This window comes from Esox lucius, chromosome 5 (genome assembly GCF_011004845.1).
Source record: "Esox lucius isolate fEsoLuc1 chromosome 5, fEsoLuc1.pri, whole genome shotgun sequence".
NCBI lineage: Eukaryota > Metazoa > Chordata > Actinopteri > Esociformes > Esocidae > Esox > Esox lucius.
Genome location: NC_047573.1, coordinates 26,161,136 through 26,186,300, shown reverse-complemented (window position 1 = coordinate 26,186,300; position 25,165 = coordinate 26,161,136). Strand labels below are relative to the sequence as shown.

The window sequence follows — 25,165 nt, the reverse complement described above, 5'->3', positions numbered from 1 at the left end:
TGTGTCTTGGAGTGGTTCAGTTGTAAAATGTTTGTTGTTCTGTAATGGGTTTCTGATGAAATTGTAGGTAATAAGACAAAAATGAAACAATCTATTGTTATGCCAACCTAGTGTTGCTAGAATAATGCAATTATCTAGATTTACTTATCTGGTTCTCAGAAAAACATTGCTGGTAAAGAGCAGGTTTTTGGGGAGTCAAGTGGCCTTCTTTGGACAGTTCATACAACCTGTTTATATTAGTCTTTAGTTCTGTTTGATAAAGGGTGTGAAAGCTGTTTTTCAAGATGCCAAACAACCTCCAATATTTCCCACAAAATTGCCTTTTAGCTAGCTTTCTCTTTTAAACCGCAGTCAAAACTGGTTCATCTGGTGTCAAAGTAGATGCCAAAATATCTTCCATTTCTATTCTCTGCCAACGAACCCTTCCTTCCACAATGGAAGTGCTGAGACCAACACACCCAACAGGACACTTGTGCTCAGACACTCTGCTATGTGACCCTGTGCTTCATGCTGTTGACTGTTTGGTACTATACACTAGCCTGTGGGAACAGTCACCTTTTACCCAGTTTACACTCTTCCAGCCCTCTCTCCTCATTGCTACCCCACTCTTCTGCCTGTCTGTCAGTTTTTCCATCCGTCTTTGCTTGAGGATAGAGGGATGAAGCGAATACATGGAATGTTTTGTAGGTGTTAATTAAATTGCATCAAAGAACACAATGCATTGGGACTCTCGATTGCGCTTTGAAACATTTTAATGTTTATTTCAATGATTACAGTAGTCTACGGCATCAGCGAGACAATCTGATGTGGGAGGATCCAAAATTAAGGAAAAATAAATATTTCCCCTTTCAATCAGGAAATAAAAATTTCTTTTTCTTTGCTGATTGAAATGTTGTAGCTCAGGTAAAGGGCTGCCTTGACAGCAGATAAACACCCTCAACCCTGCTACATTCAACAACATGAAGACTTTGTCAAACTGATATCGGTTTTGAGCTGAACATGGGCTGACATCTAATGCTGAATCCCTGTGACGGTACTGGCAGTGAGTGTTGAGCTGAACAGAAGGTGTTTTCTTCCGGGGGTGGGGGGCTGGCAGCAAAATCTCAAGGGCTGTAGTGAAGTTACCAGGGCTAGAATTCACTGCAGTTCCTGGCATGGGCATGTCCTGCTGCATGTGCCAGTTCTTTCCTAGAAATGTGCCTCACTGAGACTCCCATGAGCAATGCTGCATCCCATCCCAGAGGACACCTTCCTCCCAACACAATGCAGTCCTATGGTCCCTAGCCTGAAGCATCTAGTAGCCTGGGAGCTGTTTGGAATGTCCCCTAAGAGAGCAACAGTGGTGGGTGATCTAAAGTGGTGTGGGGCTGTGACCTATAGGAATGTGTCTACAGTATGTTCCCCAGGGTGTTATTGGTATGTGGAATCAAAAAATCAATCCCTTCTGTGGTTAAAAAAACCCCCCAAAAATATAGACTGGCTCAGAAAAGACCTACTTGTTCCACCATTTCAGTCAACATCCCCTTTTCAACCTAGAGTTTGTAATGTCAGTTATAATCATGATTATTTTCATGATGGGATTTAACTAATAATGTTCATGATGGCTCTCATTTTCAGCAGGGAAAAGTGGTTTATGTCGAAGTGAGCAGTGGGAGCGAATCTCTTCCAACAGACCAGGAACCGGGGGGGCCTAACATAAAATCTTCAGTTGTATCCCTTAATCTGCTTGTGTTTTGGTAAAAATCTTAGGGATGGGCTAGAGAAATGTTTTGCAATGCCACTTGTAGTCAGGATGTCCAACCAAAGGAGAGGAAAACAAAATAAAAAGACCTTGGAACCAGAAAAGGAACCAGGCGATTAGGAGGGATGAATATTGTTGTGGCTGGCAGGTTTCAATTCCTGGTTTTCTATGTGGCAGACGGTCTTTAATCATTACACTATTTAAACCGCTGAATGCAACTTTTACCTCAGCCATTACATTTTTGTTGAAAAAACATGGACAAAATAACATTTATTAACGGAACTAAAGAGTAGTCTTGCACAAAGACTATATAGCTAATAGCTAAACATCCTACTTATAACGAAAACAGTGACTCCAATCACTTCATGGCTGATTTGTGTCTTTGGAAAACAATAACAGTACATAGGGGTCACTTAAAACAATTCTTCTCCTAAACATGCAAATCATGGTATTAGAGGGGATATATATTGCTGTATGAAGGGTGAAAAGGACCAAGTGGATATACATATCTGAAATACAATATTTGGAACATCTCAGAGGGGAATTGAACCAGGGTCAGAATATTGCAGAACAGGGATGTCCCCACTACACCACAGGGGCTGCAGGTTGTCCCTACAGCTCTCAATCCTCCAAATGTAAATTTTACCCCAGCCATTACAATTTTGCTGAGATCTAGTTGGCAACAAAACGTTTGTAATTGAACTAAAGTGTACTGTAGTACAAAGATTATTATAAATGGCTAGCTATACATCCTACTTATAACAAAATCATTGACTCCAATCACTCCATGGCTGAATCCTTTCTTTGGAAAACAATAACAGCATAAAAGTGTCACTTAATACAATTATTCTCGCAAATAAATGAAAATCATGGTATTTCACACATGTATTGTTGTGTGAAGGCTGAAAAGCATTTATGAGATACAGAATTTGGGACATCTGAGAAGGGAATCGAACTGGGGTTACAATATTGAAGGACCAGGATGTTCCCACTACACTACAGGTCTGGCTGACAGACTGAATAGTCTCACCGGGTTGTGATCTATAATAACCGAAATAGCACACACAGATGCATATTTAGAAAATCCACCAGAAACACTTACAATTATATAACTTTTAAAGACAATGGTCCAGTCGTCCTTTGCACCAATTATCATCCAAATCCATTCAGCTGTTTCTGAGGAAATGTCATTTAAGTGTGTTTTGACCAACGGCAAAATCACGAGAAACATCGGTTATGTTTATAGCGCCCCAAGCGGTATTTCTGTATGGGAGTTTTCCTGTCCATTCCTAGCAGACACATTTACAAGTATGATTCGTTTCGTAGCTATTTGATGTTCCATTTGGGTTTAATGGATGTCTTAAGTCATAGACCCGCCCAGCTCAATTTCATTCGCTGATTTCGTCCATATTGTTTGAGATATCAACTTTCCTTATATAACATTTAAAGATAATTGTTCAAAGGTCCTTCACACCAAACGGCATGCAAATCCGTTCAGCAGTCTCGGAGGAGATGTTGTTAACGAGTTTTTCACTGAAGTCAAAATGGAGGCCACATTGTTTGAGAGATCAACTTTTCTTATATAACTTTTAAAGACAATGGTCCAGTGGTCCTTTTATACCAATTGTCAACCAAATCTGTTCAGTGGTTTCGGAGGAGATTTCTTTTAAGTGTGTTTTTTATTAACAGCAAAATCGTGAGAAACATCTGATGTTTATAGCGCCCCCAAGAGGTATTTCTGTATGAGACTTTTTCTGTCCATTCTTGAGACATGTACTAGTATGTTTCGTTTCATAGCTGTTTGATATTCCATTTGGGATTAATGGACGTCCAAGGTCATAGACCCGCCCAGCGGGTGTATAGTTTGATTGGACTCAAACTATACACTAATGTATTTGTCCTTTTTTGCAACGGCCTCTCACTCTTTCTATTCTGGTAGAGCCAGTTTGCGCTGTTTTGTGAAGGGTGTAGTACACAACGAGATCTTCAGTTCCTTGGCAATGTCTTGCGTGGAATAGCCTTCATTTCTCAGAACAACAATAGACTGAGTTTCTAAAGAAAGTTATTTGTTTCTGGCCATTTTGAGCATGCTCCAAAGTATCAGGAGCATCAGCAATTGTGTGTTCAATGGCAGGCTCAACATTTCGAATTTTCTTGTTCTTTTATAATCGGGATTCACAGATGGGAGAATAAAATGTAGCAAAATGTTTTTATTGTTGCAATTCTGTTGCCCACATTTCTCTAGATAGGGCTGTAGTTTAACTTGGTATGTCCAGTACCTCAGGCATGGAAATAGTCTGGGCCAGAAAATATTCCAATTGACCAATGTTCATTTATACCGTGATATGTGGGTGAAACCATGTGATTCAAAAATGTTCCACACTGACAATGATTAACAGGATTCATAATGTTGTGATGTGTGGGTGAAAGTCATTGACTCAAAACACAACTATTACACACTAAAATTAACTGTGTGTAAAATGTTATAAAATATAACATTTTGTATCAAATATTTTATAACAATGTAAATAACACTGTACTGAGTAAATCCAACAGAGTAAATCTCATTTTAATGAAGACATTTTAATGACTTTTTACTGTATGTTAAAAAGTCAGTAGTGACCCAGCTGAGAACTGCAAAGGGAACAACAGAAACTCAACCAAATTGCAATTTTTATGTTTTTCAACACTAACAATGTGCTTATCAAGCAAATGCATGCCCATTGGAAGAGCTTCAAAAACTGAGGCTTTGCACTACTTCATTCAATCAACTATCACCATCTTGGCACAGCTAATGCCGGCTGCAGTATGTAATTGGGATTTCAGGGGGAAGCTGTTTTAGACTGTTCAGACAGTGTTCTAGGCCCAGCCCATCTGTGGACATCAGTCTCCTTTCAGCAGCTGAGGCAGCTTGCATGCCTATCATCCTTTTCATCGTGGCCCATCTCTATTGCGAGCACAGCAAACATGCCTTTTGTTTTTTGTTAATGACTGATGTCGGGTTCCTGGTCAGTCAGTCATTACTAATTGGATGGAGAACGCTCCCTCTATTAAAGACTGCTCATGTTCGGTTATTCTCACCCAAATGCTTGCTGCACTAAACTGCCCTGAGGGCACCATGGTCTCATCTATCTGACACATGAGACCTTTGAGACCCAAATAGGGCTATTAAGCTATAGAGAGTATTTATGAAACAGAGCGTCAGTGATTGTGTTTCCAGATGCACTATTATGGGGCTGTATGTACAGTAGGATCTGTATTGATGCTTGGACACTCGCAGGTCAGAACCCTACGTTGGCTAATGACCTGAACCAGCTGCAGGTAAGAGGGATGAAACAACAAGTGGGTTCAGGACCTGTGGTTTCTGAGAAGGCCTTATTCTTTATCACCTTATCACTTTTTAAGGGTAAAATGTTGTTTGTGTTGATTACTAATATTCTTCCATTTCACTGGTGGAAAATAACTTTAGACGGTAAGGTGTATGAAGCTGAATCTTGGCAGACTTATAAATGACCCTGGTTTACACCATCCCATGCACTACTGGGACATTTTCAAAAGCTCCCAACCCTCACGCTGTGTGACGTAGGGTTTTAACATTTGTTACAGAGGTCCAGCTTCCACACAAGGAACTAATCTGTCACTTATAAAGTCCTCCAGTGACTCTCCCCCCCCCCCCCCCCCCATTTTTGATTGTCTTCAAAACACATCTCCTATAGGAAGGAATGACTGTTCTGCAGGTAACTGTGTTTGGCATCTATGAAGGGGTTATATCAATGCTACAACATCACTAAAACAAGGCCAAAGATCAGTTTGGGATGGTGGAAATTGCACTTCAGGGTCGTATCGGGACCGTGTGGAAATAAGTTAGCTGTTAGTCCTGTGTATACCAACAGAACTAGCTCACTGAATATCACTGTTAACAATTTCTACAGTAGTGAGCTAGCAAAATATACTATAGAGTGAAAAAGGACTGTGTAAAATATATTTATGAATATATTAATGAACTGGGTTTGTTGGAATTTAGTTTTCCTTTTTGGTAGGGGATAAATATATCAAATATAACTTTTGGGGCCATATGGTAAGAAGGTTTGGGGCCCATGCAGCGGAGCAGACCTGGAGGATACAGCAGCCTGGGTCCAAGCACTTGTCATCTTCTGTCTAGACTATAAACTATGTGGGCTGAGCTCCCTGCTAGTGCCATCAAACCTTCAAGGGCTCATTTATTGTGTGGGGGTGTGGGTGGGTGGGTTAGGTCTTACTGAACGAATGGGGACCAAATGTCCCAATGAGTATAGTAAAACCAGAAAAAATTGACCTCATTGGGAGGCAAAAGTCAATTTCCGGTTTAGGGTCAAACTTACAATTGATTTTATATTTAGAATTGGGGTTTCTTTAAGGTCCAGGCGTTGTTGGCTAAGTTTAGGGTTAAGGTTAGGCATTACATCTAGGTAAAGTTCATAAATGTTACTTTATTGAGATTAGGGTTAAGTTTAGGGCAAGGGAGCATGCAATTGCTATTTTCTGGTCCCCACGAGGGTAGCTGTACAAACTTGTGTGTGGGTGTGTGCTGTCTTGTGTATTTTAACACGCTGACCTTATGAGGCTGAGAGAACCTCCTCGCCACATCTCCGTTCAGAGACGTGTCACTAACGTCTCCCTTTGCTCTGCCTCCCTGTCCCGGTAGGTATGGCTGAAGCCCATCAGGCCGTGGCCTTCCAGTTCACGGTGACTCCAGAGGGCATCGACCTGCAGCTGTCTCACCAGGCCCTGACCGAGATCTACCTCTCAGTCCTGCGCTCCTGGAAGAAGAGGTTAATCCGCCTCAAGGTACGACGCCCTGTCAGGCTGGCTCTCACTTATTGTGGTCTGTTGCTGTTGCCCGTCTGTGAACTTGTTGGCCTGTGTGCTTTTCCTGTCCATATCTCTGTCAGATATGGAGAGGGGCGCTTATTTGCTTGTCTGCTATACTGCTCTAATACAACCTGTCCCTCTGCCTGTGTAAATATTGACCTGTCTGTCTAAAGATAAACACGATGCAGTGTATGTTCTGCAGCCTAAAGTTTAATGTGTCTGTATAAGGCTGTCATTATAATCACAATGAGCCATCTCAGGACAACATTTGGAGCATAACTAGTTAGTTCATGCTTGTGGGTAGAAATGTCAAAAATGTTTTTTCTTTTTAATAGATTTTTTTAATCTGAATTATAATTTACAGATGTGAACATTATAATCTCATACATTTTCTGAGTTTAATAAATTTGTGATTTGCCAGTTTCCCTGAACCGCTACTGGCTACGGCTGTGCTAACTAATTTGCGTGGCATTGGGAGGTGGGAGTGAAGGACACTGTGCCCGGTGTTTTTGTGTGGCACGCCTTGAAGCCAGGCGGTTGCTTGCAATGCATTTTCTCCCTATTCATGGGGTCAGGGTCATTTTGACATCAAGATGGTTACAACCGTGTGTGCGCATTACCCTATAGTACTTTGGAGTACCAAAAGTACAGTAACTCATGGGAAACCGTGGGAAGTCAGGGCATTTTGCTGACCCTCACTTTAACATATTGTCTTGTGGTTAAGGTAAAGGTAAGGTTTATATGACGTGGTTGTTAGCCAGTGGATCCATCTTTTATATCAAGGTGATTCTAAATGAAAAATAAAGCTAACTTTACACATGGGGGGGACTCTTCCAAAACTGCAATAAAATAAGATTGGAACTTCAAATGTCCATAGCCAACTCAGAAACCACTGTGGATTTTCATTATTTTGCCATCTATAATGCAATAAGTATTTGACAGTACTAAATGTGATTGATCACGTTCTTTTCCCAGGAACTTCTCAGTGCTGGTATTGTTTGGTGAAGAGAATGTTCATTTCAAGGCAGGCTGATTGTTTAACAGTTTCTCATTATACACTGATGGAATCCAAGGTTTTCTGTGGCCCAACAGTCTGTAGCTAATCGTTCACCTGCTAACAACCACGTACGTAAAACCGCTTTATTGTGGGCTGTTTATATACTTGGACAAATAATAATAGTATAGACTGTCTGAAATCCCTTTCTCACACATGCCACCCAGATTTAACCAGTTTAACAACCATGCTTGATACTACATCATTCAATCACTGCACTGTCAATGCCAGAACGAGTCAAACTTGTGTATTGTTTTGGTAAACATGTCTCCCAGGTGCCCACATGAGTACAGTGTCAACGCCGGCGCTCGTTATCACTGTTCCCGTCTGTGCTAACCTCAGACTCAGAAAATCTGACCTTGCATAAAGTGTTTTGTGCCAATATACAGCACCGGACAACCGACAATGCGATTGTGTCTGGTGAAAGGATTTCAGAATGGTGTAGTGTTACCGTTGTGCCATTCTGATATGCATTCACAGTGACTGTCTGAAGTGCTGTAGCCCTCCGCGATGGTGGGGCCTTATTACAAATAGTCACTCCCGGTTATACTGGTTTGCACCGGGATCATGGAGTCGTCGCTGTCTTTAGCGTTCGCTCAAACGTTTGTGATAATCAGAGAATCCATGTTTTTGATTGATGTTATCGATATGGACCCAGGTGGTGATCCCAAGTGGTAGCTGCTAAGAGTGTTATCCATCGCCCTTGCAGTATAATATGCAGTGTTTCGTGACGTCAATGTTTTTGCTGTTTAAAACAACGTAATTTCAGAATGAGTTTGTTGTCTTGCGTTGTGTGACCTACACCCATTTCCCCCTCTGGCCCAACAGAACAGTGTGATAACGGGTGTGTACCCGGCCAGCCCCTCTTCCTGGCTCTTTGTGGTCATCGCCATCCTGGCCACCATGTACACGCGCTCCGACCCGTCCATGGGTCTCATCGCCAAGATCCAGGAGCACCTACCCGTCAGGTAGCTAGCACGTGCAACCGGAAATTCCACTGTGTCAAAATGGTCTCAGCCGTGCCACGTGCAGCCAGTGTGTTACATCTCTCCCCACTGCCTTGGCTGTTCTCACCCTTCCTGTCCCTTTCATCTCCCTTTGATCTTTTTCCCCTCTAACTCCTGCCAGTCATTTGGCCTCCAATACAAATGTCAACTTCAAAGTCAACTAATAATGCTTGAAGCCCTGACCTTGTTCAGATTGATAGAATTCGGACCGATTCAATTGAATGTTCCCCGTGTCTTGGATTGTTCTCTCATTCATTTGAACCCCCCCTCCCCCTCTATTTCATACTCTCTCCACCCCCTCTCTCTTGCCCATGTCTTTTTGTAATGTACTTTCTCTTCCCCCTCTCCCTCCCAGTCATTCTCTGAGCGCCCAGTGCCAGACGGTATTGTCGGCCGTGCTGTTCAGCACGATGCTCTGGCTCTCCCTCATCTTCACCATGCGCATGTGCCTCAAGCAGCTGCTCTCATACCACCGCTGGATGTTCGAGCCGCGCGGCAAGATGACCAACACCACCAAAGTCTGGCTGGTCTGTACCCCCATAATCTCCTTAACCAGCGCTCTGGGCCTGTCTGGCTCTGGGCCTGTCTGGCTCTGGTTTCGCAGCATTTTAGGGAAGGGAACTCAGCTATGGTAAGAGTGGACCCAAAAACTGCTAGAATGTCCCTTTTAATGTTTTTAAACATCTGTGAGTGTAATTTGCTATCACTCAGTTGTGACATTTTCAGTTTTAAAGCAAGTGGTTTTGATGATGTGGTGCACATATGGCATAGTAAATAAGTTTCAGGGAAACATTTTGGCTCAACAGCACCACATTTACAATTAATGGCTTACACACAGGTGGTGGACAAAATAACAGAAACATCACAATGAAAAGGACTGTTACTTTATCGCCATGGACAAAACAAATTTGCCATTAGTATTTGTTTAGGATAGGCTAAAACTTGGTTGGCTATAAACTTCAGTAGCTATGTTGTAGTAAGCCTTAATTAAAACTGTTATATTGCGATGGACAAAATGCACCGACAACAAACACGTTCCTTTCGATATACAAAGCTTAGTTCTCATAGTGTAGTGGAATCAGCCATGGTGTGATTGGTGTCAATGTTTTCATTACTGTATATCTATTAGCTAGCCATCTACAGTAATCTCTTTCTAATTTAACATGTTCAATGTAGTGTAGTGACCCTGTAAAGCTTGTTGCTAGTTTGGATGTTAGGTAATATGGGAACTAGATTTGAGATCTGTGGACTTATTGGTTTAACAATACAGAATAAACAGACCCCACATCTCTATACACGTATCACGTGCAACAACACCCGCGGTTTAAATGGTGTAGTTGTTAAAGACAGTCTGTCACAAAGGAAACCACAGATCAAATCCAGCCAGGGGCAACAACATTCATCCCTTCTAATCGCAGGTTGGCAGAACTAGGCATGCCTGGTTCCGTTTCTTGTTTTTGACTTGTTAATGTTACTTATTTTAATACAACTGTCACTAGCCGTAGATTTAAAGCACACCTTTGGCTTATGTACCGTCAACCCATACATGGTCAAGGCACATTTATAAATTACGTTTAAAAACAACTAGTGTCAACTAAGGTGCTGTACAATCAAACTTTATAGGACTGCAACAGAAAAAACATGCATAAGACATATAGGCCGTGACGGACATTCCTACCCAATTGCAGACTCAAATGCTAAGGAAAAAAGATAGGTCTTAAGGTGGGATTTAAAAACGTTGCTACTAGTAGAAGACCTAATATAAAGGTAGGCTATTCCACAACTTTTGAGCAGCAACAGAATGGGCACAGTCTCCTTTAAACTTAAATCGGAGCACATACAAGCAGTTTGGAAGACCTAATGGTCCTTGAGAGAGAGCGCTGGCTTAGGAGGTCCGAAATATAGGAAAGTGCTGATCCATGTAGCGTATTAAAAGCAAATAAAATAACCTTAAAATCAATCCTATATTCAACAGGTAGCCAGTGGAGAGAGGCCAATATAGGAGTGCTGCTCTCTTCTTTTCACCAGTTTAAAAACCTAGCAGCTGCATTTTGACCAAGCTGAAGGCAGGACAAGGAAGACTAATAAACTCCCATATACAGAGTACAAGAGTTACAATAGTCCAGATGGGAGGAAATTAATAACTGTCTCCAAATCATTGAAAGAATGGGTTTCAATTTGGCAATGGCCCGGAGCTGGAAAAAGCTACCTCTGACAACAGCCTTTACTTGTTTATCAAATTTAAGATCTGAATTAAAAATAAAATATTTGCATGGCTATGTACATTGTTGGATAGAGGCCCTAAATTATTAACAGTAACCTTGGTTGAGTCTGTGGGGCCAAATACAGTAACTTCTGTTGGTGTTATTTAGTTGAAGAAAGATTTTAGCTAGACAGTATTTTATGTCTCTAAGACAGTTTCCCAATCCCCAAGTGGTGCACGTTTTTGTTTTTGCCCAAGCACTCACACCTGATTAAAATGAAAGCCTTGATGATAGGCTGATTTATATCAATAAAGTGTGTAAATGATAGGTTAACATTTGAAACAAGTGGGTGAGTGCTAGAGCAAAACATGCACCTCTTTGGGTCCCGAGGACCAGGATTGGGAAACACTGCACTAAGACAATCAGTGATTTCAGGGATTTCTTGTCCTCAAGTTTCAGGGGAAGGTACAACTGTGTGTCATCGACATAGCAATGGTAAGAGATGTTACATTTCTGAAAGATGGACCCCAAGGGAAGCATATATAACGAGAATAAGATCGGGCCTAGGACAGAGCATTGAGGTACCCCACAGATGATTGATGCAGAGGAGGAGGAGAAATTACTGATCTTTAAAGAAAAAGTCCTGTCTCCGCTTTAGAGCAGTACCCTGAATGCCAACTTCTAGCTTAAGACAACCTAGAAGGATGGTATGATCAGTCGTGTCAAAAGCAGCACTCCAATCAAGAAGAATTAAAATAGCACAGTTTCCATTGTCCCTGAACAACCATAAATCTTTTAACACCTTTAGAGCTGATTCAGTGTTATGGTGTGCCCTAAAACCTGACTGGAATTTATCTAGAATAAGGTTTTCATTTAAAAAGAAGGAAAGCTGGGGGGGAAAACTTTCTCTTGAACATTTGATTGTCATTTTTGAAATGGGACTGGAATTAAGAACAAGTAAATCAAGATTAGGCTTTTTAATGAGGGGCTGGTCCACTACATCTTTAAAACATGACTGGACAGTGCCATTGATGAGGCAGCTATTTTCTATGGACAACATACTGGGACCAATAGTGTCCTGCACTTTTAATGGAAAAAAGTTTCCTGGGGGCAGGTAGTAGGCTTCATGCTTGAGACTATCACTTTTGAAAGAGATACAGGTTCACACTGGTTAAAAAGAGCAGAACGTGTGGCTAAATCAGAGGGGTCGTGATCTGCCGGTGGGATGCAAGGTCTTATGGCATCGATCTTGCCAGTGAAGAAGGTCAGAAAGTTGCGTCTCAGGAGTCGCATCAGGGAAGGCAGTAGCCACCGGGTGTAAAGCCTTGATTATTGCACTAAACAAGACTTTATTATTATTATTATTATCTCTCAGAATTTCGTACGACACTTGCAACTTGTCCTTTTTCCGTTATCTCTCTGCTTTTCTGCACTCCTCTCTGAGAGTAGGGGTAACATTATTCAGCCAGGGCTGAGTTCTAGCTTTCTCTCCCCCCCTCTTTTTAAAAGGAGCAACAGAATCCAGAATGTCAGAGCAAGTGAAATTCAACATGGTGACTAACCCCTCTGTGCTCAGGCTAGAGGAGGGTGCATCCATACAGCTGGTGAGATGAGAAGCCTTGTAAGCTTCTGAGAAGAGATTGGCAGTGGAAGGGTTAATAGAGCGAGAGAAGTTGGCTGGCAGTTTGTTTTGGGAGTAGGCATGGAAAGGCAGCTTTGAAAACAACAGGTTTATGATCAGATAAACAAATGTCATCTATCTCAACATTGCAAATTGGAAAGCCAAATGACAAAACAAGATCAAGTGTATGACCACGCTGGTGAGTAGATTTCATGACTGACTGAGTGAGATTTAAATAAGTCAACAAGCTGTAAAAACTCTAACAATAGGCTTCTTTGTACACCTTCACTGGCCCCTCCCGCTAATCATATTACTTACACAACATTGAACAAACACATACCCGGTCATTCTCGGGTCAAACTAAGGTCCTTTCAGCATATTAATAGAGAGCCCTATGTTCTTTTAAATACTTGCACATTTACCCAGGTCACTGCATGCTAAACGATACCACTATTGAAATGAATATTAAAAACACACAACCGCCATGTAATACAACGTTGTGAAAAAATCAGAACATCATACTTTTGTTCTCAGTTTCATATATCCACCACAATACGATAAGTTATTTATCGTCTAACTTGTGTTGCAGACCCTGGTGCGCATCTTCTCGGGCAGACAGCCTCTGCTCTACAGCTACCAGGGTTCTCTGCCAAACCTGCCCGTGCCTGCTGTCAAGGACACCATAAAGAGGGTGAGACTGCCTCATTTTTGTCTTACAAAAGGTTTTACATGCATTATCCTCGTGTCAGACATTAGCTACAGTATGTGTGTATTCTCTTTGGTTGTGGGTGTTCACAAATTATGTGGTGATAGTGTGTAGCCACAACTACACACTAAGACGTTGTTCTGTTTCAAAACGGGTTTCTCTGCAGTATCTTGAGTCAGTGCAGCCGCTGAAGAACCCGGAAGAGTTTGAGCGCATGACCTCGCTGGCTGCGAACTTTGAGAGCTGCTTAGGGAACCGGCTACAGTGGTACCTGAAACTCAAGGCTCTCTGGGCCTCCAATTACGTGAGTATGTTGTGCCGCTGTCCCAGTGAGGATTCTTGGATTATCTCATCTAGTGATCGTTGTGCGAAAGAGGTAATAGAAAACCTCCTAAAGGCTGGAAGAAAAAAAACATGCTCTATTTAAATGGCCTCTGATACGTTATTCATGTGTAGAAATTGCTTATTTAAAAAAAAAATAAAAGACTTTTTTTATACCATTAACATTGTAGATCATTGTTGGAGTCCGTTATAAAGGTTTCATGTGTGACAATGTGGAATTTTTATGGAGTATATTCATACATGTTTATGCCAAATGTTTAAGATGTTTCCATTTTATGTTGTAGATACTGGACACGACCCTGACACTGTGTTTCTTCTCCAGGTGAGTGACTGGTGGGAAGAGTACATCTACCTGCGGGGGCGTGGCCCCATCATGGTCAACAGCAACTACTATGGCATGGTAACTGTCAGAATCAGTCCGCTCATTTTCTGAGTGTTCAGTAAGGCTAAACGTGCAAAACGCTTCATAAATCAATAAGAACCACCACTTTTACAGATTGTACTTAGAACTAGAATATATCTGTTCTAGACAATACGTTTCAATCTGAACATCTTCCCTCACATCAAGCCTCAAACGGCCATAGATGTTATGTAATTTGAGGCCTACTTCCAGATATGTCTCCATGCTAGTCTGTTGTCGGTGCCCCAAATATTTGTTAATAGGATACAAGATGACCTGTTTTGGTCCATTAAACAATATCCATTTCTGAATGGGTGACATTTTGGAAGCATATCAAAGTGGCTTTGCTGTCCAACAGCCCTTGATATGCTTTCAAAGAAGAATGGCCACCTCGCATGAAAACGAGGAAGGCGTTTGTGCTTTTGTCACTAGGGTAGCTTGTTTGCATTGTCGGAATGGTGCTGGTCCTACTAATGCTGCTCTGTTCCATATGTGACACCTGCTGCTATGACAGGTGGCTACTCTGGGACTTAAGAGATTTGTAGGAAACACTGTCTCTGCCTCTTTCTCTCAAACAGCATTGACAACAAAATAAATTAGCATTGTACAAAAGTCTGTTTTATATTGTAAGCTATGTACGGTGTATACTATTTGAAATGTCATGACAAGGGGAAGAGTCATGAAAAGGGAAAACAAATAGAAATGTCAGTAGTGGTTAGTTTCATTACATTTACGTTCTACTGGTTGCCCCTTTCTCATTGCAGCTCTGTTTCCACCTAATTTTCAGGACAAATGTGCACATACTCTTCCTTCGAGAACCAGGTCTGCCTGCGGTGGCCTCTTTTTATTTATTTATTTATTTATTTTTTATGCAAGGCCATGCTCAGTCTTAGATTTTGCCAATGTGTACTTTCTGCTTAGGGCAAGTTTGTGTTCTCCTGTTTGTTTACAACCATAACTATTAGCATTTTGACACCCCTAATTAACCATACATGATAAAAAAAAATCATCCCATGACTTTGAAAAACAATTCAATGCTGTAGGGTGAATTAATAAGGGACCCAACCCAAAATTCTGAAGAGAGGTCAAATCAAGTGTCTTTAGCATTAACAAGTGCTGTACTGTTTTAAATGTGTATTCCAGCATCACCGATGGGTCTCCCATTCTCAACAGCTTAATGTAGCCTATAAAAATGCCATCATTGTGGTGCTGCCGAATAAGTAATCAGTTTCATTACCCCCCTTACCCTCACATTCAGCAACCATCTTTAATTGTCATATATAACCTGCAAATTAAGTTTGCTCAGGCTGTTCTGTTCACGGACTAGCCTTGGGATTGTAATTTCTGGTAAGTCTGGATGCCATCAATTTCTCTGGTTGTTTTGTAAGAAATGTCAAATGGATGAACAAGCACCACTTGACTCCAGACTGTTAGGTGATGGTGTTTTGGAAGTGAATGACTTCATTTTGCAGGGATTTATTAGCTAGCTCATTCTGAATGACTGAGGTCCTATTGAGGTAGTGTAGCTTGTTGAGATGAAATGACAAAACAACTACACAGAAATGTTTTTTCTGAAGATGTAATTTCAACAATATATTTTCTGCATTAACTAGCGTATGTTGACAGGCCCTTCCCTCGTCTCTGTACAGGACTTCTTGTATGTGACCCCCACGCCCCTCCAGGCAGCCAGGGCAGGCAACACCCTCCACGCTGCATTCATGTATCGCCGGAAGCTCAACAAAGAGGAGGTCAAACCTGTGAGTTTCACCGCTATTTTAACGTGCACCATTTACTTGTCATAGGGCCTGGAGTTTTACCTGGGTCAAATTCATTTTGATCAGTGGAAAACAATGGTGTTGGCCATGTTAGAATTACTAAACAGCCTAATATTAGCTTGTGCTTTTTCTTCCCTCTTTTGTCCTATGAATGAATAAACATTCCATTGGCCAGTTGAATGTTATGCATTGTTTAGTGAATGACATGTTTAATTCATAAGACCTGTCTCTATGGCTACTGTGTGATCACAATGGGGTTGGCACATTTCATAAATCAAACCCCATTGACCTAATTTTACCTATGACCATGTACCAAGGATGGGCCTACTACATGTTGTCATAGTGAGGTGTGTTTATAGCAACAATCTTTAAATGCATACCACAATCAGAAAGATGTGTTAAAAATGACCTAGTTTGTTTTTGTCTTGGTTGATGTAGTGCGTGCTGGCGTGTTAATGATTGTGATCGTTTGTGTGTGAGCTACATCCATCCCTTTTTCCAGTTTGTTTTATTCCTTCCGTGTGTTGAGTTATGATTTTTTCCCATTGGTTTGTGACCCATTCCATCTCATGTTCTCATATACCACCCCATCGCTTCTCCCTATCCCACACTCTACCTTTCTCTCCTTTTCTCCCTCTGGTCTGAACTATCCTTCCCCCTGTCTCTCTCTCTCTCTCTGGTCTGAACTATCCTTCCCCCTGTCTCTCTCTCTCTCTGGTCTGAACTATCCTTCCCCCTGTCTCTCTCTCTCTCTCTCTGGTCTGAACTATCCTTCCCCCTGTCTCTCTCTCTCTCTCTCTCTCTCTCTCTCTCTCTCTCTCTCTCTCTCTCTCTCTCTCTCTCTCTCTCTCTCTCTCTCTCTCTCTCTCTCTCTCTCTCTCTCTCTCTCTCTCTATCTATCCTTCTCTCTCTCTCTCTCTATCTATCCTTCTCTCTCTCTCTCTCTATCTATCCTTCTCTCTCTCTCTCTCTATCTATCCTTCTCTCTCTCTCTCTCTCTATCTATCCTTCTCTCTCTCTCTCTCTATCTATCCTTCTCTCTCTCTCTCTCTCTATCTATCCTTCTCTCTCTCTCTCTCTATCTATCCTTCTCTCTCTCTCTCTATCTATCCTTCTCTCTCTCTCTCTATCTATCCTTCTCTCTCTCTCTCTATCTATCCTTCTCTCTCTCTCTCTCTCTCTCTCTCTCTCTCTCTATCTATCCTTCTCTCTCTCTCTCTCTCTCTCTCTCTCTATCTATCCTTCTCTCTCTCTCTCTCTCTCTCTCTCTCTATCTATCCTTCTCTCTCTCTCTCTCTCTCTCTCTCTCTCTCTCTATCTATCCTTCTCTCTCTCTCTCTCTCTCTCTCTCTCTCTCTCTATCTATCCTTCTCTCTCTCTCTCTCTCTCTATCTATCCTTCTCTCTCTCTATCTATCTCTCTCTCTCTCTCTCTATCTATCCTTCTCTCTCTCTCTCTCTCTCTCTCTCTCTCTCTCTCTCTCTCTCTATCTATCCTTCTCTCTCTCTCTCTCTCTCTCTCTCTCTCTCTCTATCTATCCTTCTCTCTCTCTCTCTCTCTCTCTCTCTCTATCTATCCTTCTCTCTCTCTCTCTCTCTCTCTCTCTCTCTATCTATCCTTCTCTCTCTCTCTCTCTCTCTCTCTCTCTCTCTCTCTCTCTATCTATCCTTCTCTCTCTCTCTCTCTCTCTATCTATCCTTCTCTCTCTCTCTCTCTCTCTATCTATCCTTCTCTCTCTCTCTCTCTCTCTCTCTCTCTCTCTATCTATCCTTCTCTCTCTCTCTCTCTCTCCCTCTGCTCTGTTGCTCCCCCATCCCATTTCCCGTCTCCCCTCTCCCCCAGAGTCGTGTTCCAGGCACTGTCATTCCTCTGTGTGCAGCTCAGTGTGAGAGGATATTCAACACCACACGCACTCCTGGAGAGGAGACTGGTAAACACACACACACACACACTCTGAACATTGACCAATACACTGTTAACACCTTACCTACAGTATATGTACAATACTCATTACATGACTTGTATTCAAAGTACACATTTACCATGATTTGTAGGCATGACTCTACAAACGTGCCTGAAGTCTTTGGCCTTTAAGTAACAGTGCTCCCTGAAACGTACGGTGGAGGGGCCATTGCATATCCCGACCCTAACCTGCCTTTCCCTTCCATATTTACACCAACAAGAATAAATTAGAGGAGGGAGCGTCATACTGTGTGCGGCGAATGTTCACAAGAAGTCATCCGTGTGTAAAAGGATAAATGTGTCATGTCTGTACAGGAATCGATCGACTAACAAATGAACCGCAAAGAGGTGTTTCCCGGCCACTCAACTCAACCTAGTCAGTCAAGTCAATAGCAATGTAGACATAAAACTTGATAATGAATGCAATGTTAATACTTCGTGGCTAGCTAGTGAATTGGCCTGTTTGTCCCATTGACTTATCATGGTTTAGGAAAAGCATGTTAAGTCACTGGGACAAACAGGCTAATTCTGTACAGTCTCTTTTAAATGTCTTTGACATTCTAGTGCTGCTGTTGACCTTTCTATTGTACATCTATTTTCCTGTGTGCACTTGGGAACAGTTGTAGGTCAGAGCTGGTTTCTGGAGCTACTGAGCTGGAAGACCACTTACCAATCGATAAAACTCGTTATTGTAGCAAGACGGTCAAACAATTACAATAAACCTGTAGCTGTAGGAAGCTAATGTGGCACTGTTTCCCTTCTGGTTTATTAACCAGCTAGCAGTTGATTCCTGGCTTTTGCAACACTGACTCTGGCGCTTCCCACTCTCCATTTTGACATCTTTCGGCACAGCCATTCACAGATTGGCCCACAATAATTGGGCTGCAGCAACCCATACTAGATTTTCTTAGAAAATTATTTGTAGCAACTATTGCTGGCAACAATACTTTAAAAGATTTCCTTCAAATTGTCAGCCTTAGTCTTTTAAACTAATGATATTCAAATCACCTACTCTTAACCATCTGCATTGAGTTAACCAATTACATCTGTCTTAAGGGCAAATATACCTCCAAGACATGCTTGATTTAACTAAAACCCCACATTTTGAGCTCTGTTTTCAAATTTATAAACCAAAAAACTAGCAGCCATTTGGTTTTAGGAGGGGGTATACACACAGTTCCACAACTGACTGGACATTTGCCATAATAGATGTACATGAGTGTGTGTGTGTGTGTGTGTGTGTGTGTGTGTGTGTGTGTGTGTGAACGTGTGTATGCTCTCCTGTGTTTGTACTTCACACTCTCAAAATGTCAGCCACAAAACTGTCCTGTCATCATTCAGTCTCATTCTTCTAGTTGAGTCTGTCTGTGCCTTGAATCCTGATAAAGGCTTGCCTCTAACAGACTTCTCTTTGATCCGTCATCCATCTTTCTGTTTATTTTCACTTTTACCACCTGTTTCTTTGGATTATTCCTCCTTTTTCTTTTGTTTTGTCCATTACTTTTTGTCTACCCCTCCCCACCCTTTTTTCTTTGCTTTATCGGTTCCCCCATCACTCAGTGGTTGTTGATGTCTTCGGCTCCTTGCTGTTCCTATCAGTTTGAAAGGATGTTTGACTCTTGTCGAATTCCCGGGACTATCACAGGTATTAACACTTTGTCAACATGTTGGTAGTGTCCCAAATGGCACCTTATTCCCTCCATTGTGCACTGAATTTAACCTGGGCGCATTGGGAATAGGATACCAACTGGGTCAGAGAATATTCTTGTATGTCCCATGTGTTGTCGTAACCCCTCGCCAAGAACCAGCAGTGACCACGCCATTGACCAAATAGACAAGTGGTAACCCCAGTGTTTTAAAATTCCCCAACTGTTTGGTCTCTGCAGATAGTGATACCTGATGGCCTTTCTGCAGAGTGCCTTTACTAGGATTTAGGATGTAACCCCTCTGTCCATTTCCAAATAATGAACCCATTACCAACTAATTTCTTAATCTGACGCCGTTTAAAGGGACTCGTCACATCCGATTCCTATGTGAATAATTTGTGGGAAGGATGTGCTACTGCAGGGTTTGGTTATATGTAGGCTAACTACCATTTCTAAAATCAAATGAATTGAGTTAATTGATATGAACTGGAATAGGAATAAACAGTATAAAAAAGACTGGATTTAGTAGCCTATCTAAGAGCAGACACCTGTGCACAAATCCTGACCTGTCCCCTACTTTGGGAATTTATAACCCACTTCCTCCAGCGTCTCTAGAAAGCGAGCACTGTGGGCAAGTGCAATTGTTCAGTCATTTCTGGTGTCCGCATCGCTCTTGTATTGCAAACGATGTGGCGGAGGATAGTTGAGAATTCAGCAATCCTAAAACACGTCCCATTGGAACGCTCCCCCGTCTCTAGCAGTTGGTCCCCCCCACGTGATGTCTGTAAATGTGTCCAGTCAGTCACTTCCTCTGTAGTCCCTCCCTCTCCTTTGGCCATCTGCTCCAGGGCATGCTGTACCATAATATATTCTCTCACACTCTCTCACATGCTCTTCATCTCTCTTTCTCTCTCACACACACACACACACACACCTTTTCTGTTATGCACTTTTTGTACCTCGCCTACTTTCTCTCACACACACACTCGTCCCCTTCTCCCTCTGTCACTCCCTCCTCCCTCCCAACTCTCCCATTCTTGTGTAGACTCCGTTCAGCACTGGCAGGACAGTGACTACGTGGCGGTCTACCACCGGGGGCGCTACTTCCGCCTGCGCATGTACTCAGCGGGCCGGCTTCTGTCCCCGAGGGAGGTCGAGTCGCAGGTCCAGAAGATCCTGGACGACCCCTCGTCCCCCTCCCCGGGCGAGGAGAAGTTGGGGGCACTGACAGCTGGAGACAGGTTAATAGTCAACCAAATGGTTGCAGGGACTCTACTTCCCTATTGGAAAGAATTTCAGCAGGTCACAAATCTTTTGCAATAGAAAATTAGTAAGTATTTACTGACCCAGGTCTGTGTTCCTGGGTGTACAGGTCTTCATTAGAAATATATTTGTCTCTCAGAATTCCTTGGGCTAAGGCGAGGAAGGAATACTTCAGCTCAGGCCTAAACAAGCGTTCGCTTGACTGCATCGAGAAAGCGGCATTCTTTGTGACCTTGGACGACGACGAGCAAGGTATGATGGGAGAAGACCCGGCCGCTAGTCTGGACCGCTACGCCAAGTCCCTGCTGCACGGGAAGTGTTACGACAGGTGAGTCGTCCAGACTAATTGTAAGACGCTGTAGTTTTTACCCAAAGTCATTTTATTCAGTACATGAAAATATTGAAGAAGCCCAATGCATCATCACATCTGTTCACCAGGTGGTTCGACAAGTCTTTTTCTGTGGTGATCTATAAAAACGGGAAGAACGGATTGAATGCTGAGCACTCGTGGGCCGACGCGCCGGTCGTTGCACACTTGTGGGAGGTATGACAAAAGATGCATCCCATATTATCTACAGTACACAGAGTTTAGACGGGATACGCTCACTGGCTACCATTTTTCCTTCATTACCTCGGCATGGACCGACGTCTAGCTGGAACACATTTCTAACGCCTTGTAGAACCTATAACCCATAATACCTCACACTGTTTTTTTGGGGGGGGGTGTACCTACCTTATAAATTGGCATCAGATATTACTTAAAATAATACATTAACACAGTAATTATAATCAATACTAAATAAACAACATAAAAATTCCTTTATTTGAACAACTTGTCTGTGTTCAGTATGTGTTGGCCACAGACAGTTTCCAGCTTGGGTACAATGAAGAAGGCCACTGTAAGGGGGAGGTGGACTCATCTCTAGCCCGACCTCAGAGACTGTCCTGGGACATCCCTCCAGAGGTGAACCATCCATGTAGACATATTTTTTTATCCATCCATTTATTAAGTAATTAATACATTTTTCCATTTATTGGTCATCCATCCATTCCTTTATTGATTTGTGTTAATTCATCCATTTATAAAATTATTTGTAAATCATCCACCTCGTTTGGAAATATGTTCTTTCTGTGGAGGTATTTTCTGTATTTCATTCCAAAAAGTTTCCTGGAGATGAGTGGACTTTGTATGACCACTTCATGAATGATACACTTTATAATGAGCCCATAATGCATGGGCGATTCCATTGCATTTCCAGCGACGCGTGACCGTTTCAACCGCCGTGCGGTTAACTTCTCTGACCCCCTGCTGTCTGACTATCCAGGCTTACCTTCTCCCTCCTGTCTGTCCCCAGTGTCAGGAGAAGATCGCCCAGTCTCTGTCCATTGCCCAGGCCCTGGCCGACGACGTGGACTTCCACGTCTTCTCCTTCCGGGACTTTGGCAAGGGCATGATCAAGAAGTTCCGCATCAGCCCAGATGCCTTCATCCAGCTGGTCCTTCAGCTGGCCTACTACAGGGTAAGATGAGATGTGCATCCTTTTGGGGGGGGGGGGTTGAATCGACTGGGCGCCTATACGTTACGTGCCTTTTAGTACATGTATGCCTTTTATTGTGACAGTCTGTCATTTAAAATGATTGGCTGATGTTCACCGGAGAGACCAAACCAAGACATGGTCTGGATGATTGATTTCAACATGACTGCCTTAACCATCACGTCCCACTCCCTGATCAGGACCGGGGCGCGTTCTGCCTGACCTATGAGGCCTCGATGACCCGTCTGTTCCGAGAAGGCCGGACGGAGACCGTGCGCTCCTGCTCCAACGAAAGCTGTGCTTTCATCAGAGCCCTGGAGGGAGGGGAGGTAGGGGACAATCTGACCTCGAAATATTTCTTAAAACAGTGTCCGGCGGTAAATGAGGATGTGACAACTGAAGCTGTATAGTCTGTCCTTCCTTTTTTGTGTTGAATCTGTAACTGCTTATTTATCTTTTTATATTTAGGAATGCTGTCTGATGTCATTTTTCTAACGCGATAGGCAAATATCTTTGTTTGTGTTGACCACCAGGGAGCAGAGGTGTGCAGGAGGCTGTTACGCCAAGCCTCAGAAAAGCATCAGAGCCTGTACCGCCACGCCATGACCGGCGCCGGCATCGACAGGCACCTCTTTTGTCTCTACGTGGTCTCCAAATACCTCGGCGTGGAATCCCCCTTCCTGAACGAGGTGCGTGTGGGAATCCTGGGAAGTTTGGCCGGTCCTCACTTTGACAAGAATCTTTTCTGACTTGGTGTTAAGTTTAGGGTTAGAATTAGGCTCAGAATTAATGTCAGGGTTAATTTCTGGCATAAACGTTAGGTTTGTGTTAAGGTTAGGCATTTTTTTTTATTTTAATTGTAGTTAATGCCCATATGTGGCCAACTGTAGGTTTACTTTAGCGCCATGCAGTTGGATAATACACTGGAATATTTTCAGGAAATGACAGTTGTCTACTTGATAACATTGCTGTTATTTAATTGTCATGCATGAGTAAACTCACAAGGTTCAGGACAGGTAAGTGCTTGACTGTATCCAGACTGATAAGCATGTGCAAAATAATTACTTCTTGAATAATTTTATCTCTCAAATTAGAAATATTTACTCAATTGACACATTCAGGATTTTACACTTCAAAACAGTGGAAATATAGGAGATATAGTCTTTACCCTTTCACATATAACCTAACTGTCAGCTTGTAATCTACACAAGTTGTAAACATCATCAGACTGTCCATGGGTTCCAACTGACTGGAGTTGATGATTAGTGTTGTGGTGCCATCTTTAGGACCATTAGGTTCAATACATAAACATTTTGCAAATCTGTACAACATGTACAGTAGAAGTTCTTTAAGCATGTCATGGTTGTGACATTTTACAATTTGCTAAGGTGTTTTGTGCATCAGTGATCAGTATTCAGGAAGTTTGGCTATGTCATGAAAGCCAGTGTAATTTGCTAAACTTGCTAATGTATTATCCTCATGAGAATCAGTTTCATCTTAGTGTGTTTTTTACGACTGCACTTCAAGTTCTTGATATTTCTGGGTTGACTGACCTGCATGTCTTAAAATGATGGACTGTTTTTTTTTATTGTTAATTTGAGCTATATTTGCCATAATATGGATAATATTACATTAGACGTTAATATTACAGTACAGACACAATGATGGTCTTCTACCAACCCTACCTGAAACGCATTAAGAAGGAAAGAAATTCCACATTAACTTTTAGCATAGCACTGAAATGCATTCCAGGTGACTACCTCAAAGCTGGTTGAGAGAATGCCAATGGTGTGCACAACTGCCATCAAGGCAAAGGGTGGCCACTTTGACGAATCTAAACTATAAATGTCGAGTTTTAACGCTTTGTTTTGTTACTACATTATTCCACCTATTATTTCATTGTTTTGATGTCAATGTAGAAAATAGTAAATAAACAAGCTTAAATGAGTGTTTCCAAACATTTGACTGGATATATTCAACCAAAGCTAGCTAGTTACTGTTAAGTTAGTCACTACTGACAAACATCCTCGCATCTGAAACTCTAAGGTTTGACCTTCATTATAATATAGTGCTGGGAGGGTCTGCCGTTCAGCGTCCCTGTCCTTTTAAGAAATATGTGCAATATCCTCACGTCTGAATCTCTGTGTAGGTTATTAGCTTAGTGAAGTTGCAACACTGTCCCTTCCTGCCTTGTCACAGGTGCTGTCAGAGCCGTGGCGGCTCTCCACCAGTCAGACTCCCGTCCAGCAGGTGGAGCTGTTTGACCTGGTCAACCACCCAGAGTACGTCTCCTGCGGTGGAGGCTTTGGCCCGGTCAGTATTTACCCCTCGCCCCCTATCAGCACTAAGAAATAACCTCCATCACGCAACACCGTAAAACAAAGGAGCACCAGCCCTATTGGTGGATGAGGGTGAATGTGTTTGTCCTTGGCAGGTGGCTGACGATGGATACGGGGTGTCCTACAGCATTGTGGGAGAGAACATGATCAACTTCCACATCTCCTGCAAGCACTCATGCCCACAGACTGTGAGTTCCACCCATTCGAGGTCCTATTCTAGTGACCCCTGTGTCGCAGCGTCTCCTACCAAACACAGGCACCTGAGATGCTTCTGTTCGTCTGCTCTTTCATTGCATCTCCATCAGCTTTTAATCGTTAACCATCTGAGTGATTCATTGTTAAAGATTGATTTGTATAATAAGACGTTTTACTCTTCAAATCCAGTAGAATCTCTGTGACCCTCCGGGTGACCAGTTAAGTGGTTGGTTTCTCCATTTCCTGAGTGTTGTCTCTCTTTGATGGCATGCTAACACATACATTAGTGGACACGCTTTGTCACATTTGAGAAATTAATTCATAATTTAATATTTTTACAGAAATGGATGACATCAGCTATAACAAGTACTTCCAATCTAAAGTTACATTGTATTGGCTCCTCTACTTAGTCATAGCTCCGCTTGTGAATGTATTACAGACATTGTGTGTAGACTTCTCTGGGATCTTTTTTCTGCACTAAAGCATTTAGTTTATAGATCGCTATAAAACATTTCAAATTGTAA

At 42.3% G+C, this 25,165-nt stretch overlaps 1 protein-coding gene across 2 annotated transcripts in view; it reads left to right on the top strand.

Moving 5' to 3' along the window:
• Nucleotides 1-25,165, top strand: part of LOC105030617 (carnitine O-palmitoyltransferase 1, liver isoform-like) — a 29,342-nt gene that overhangs the window by 1,081 nt on the left and 3,096 nt on the right. Inside the window, exons 2-18 of one of the 2 annotated variants that reach the window (XM_010904605.4) lie at nucleotides 6,426-6,568; nucleotides 8,475-8,614; nucleotides 9,009-9,180; nucleotides 13,068-13,169; nucleotides 13,351-13,488; nucleotides 13,849-13,926; nucleotides 15,576-15,683; nucleotides 19,224-19,308; nucleotides 20,355-20,550; nucleotides 20,712-20,900; nucleotides 21,011-21,116; nucleotides 21,420-21,536; nucleotides 21,928-22,092; nucleotides 22,308-22,436; nucleotides 22,641-22,796; nucleotides 24,307-24,420; nucleotides 24,542-24,634. In XM_010904605.4, coding sequence (XP_010902907.1) covers nucleotides 6,428-6,568; nucleotides 8,475-8,614; nucleotides 9,009-9,180; nucleotides 13,068-13,169; nucleotides 13,351-13,488; nucleotides 13,849-13,926; nucleotides 15,576-15,683; nucleotides 19,224-19,308; nucleotides 20,355-20,550; nucleotides 20,712-20,900; nucleotides 21,011-21,116; nucleotides 21,420-21,536; nucleotides 21,928-22,092; nucleotides 22,308-22,436; nucleotides 22,641-22,796; nucleotides 24,307-24,420; nucleotides 24,542-24,634 — 2,229 coding nt within the window. In that variant the 5' untranslated portion in view covers nucleotides 6,426-6,427. Of the gene's footprint in view, nucleotides 1-6,425; nucleotides 6,569-8,474; nucleotides 8,615-9,008; nucleotides 9,181-13,067; nucleotides 13,170-13,350; nucleotides 13,489-13,848; nucleotides 13,927-15,575; nucleotides 15,684-17,543; nucleotides 17,632-19,223; nucleotides 19,309-20,354; nucleotides 20,551-20,711; nucleotides 20,901-21,010; nucleotides 21,117-21,419; nucleotides 21,537-21,927; nucleotides 22,093-22,307; nucleotides 22,437-22,640; nucleotides 22,797-24,306; nucleotides 24,421-24,541; nucleotides 24,635-25,165 lie in introns of both variants that reach the window. The other variant, XM_010904597.4, reaches the window with a different exon arrangement.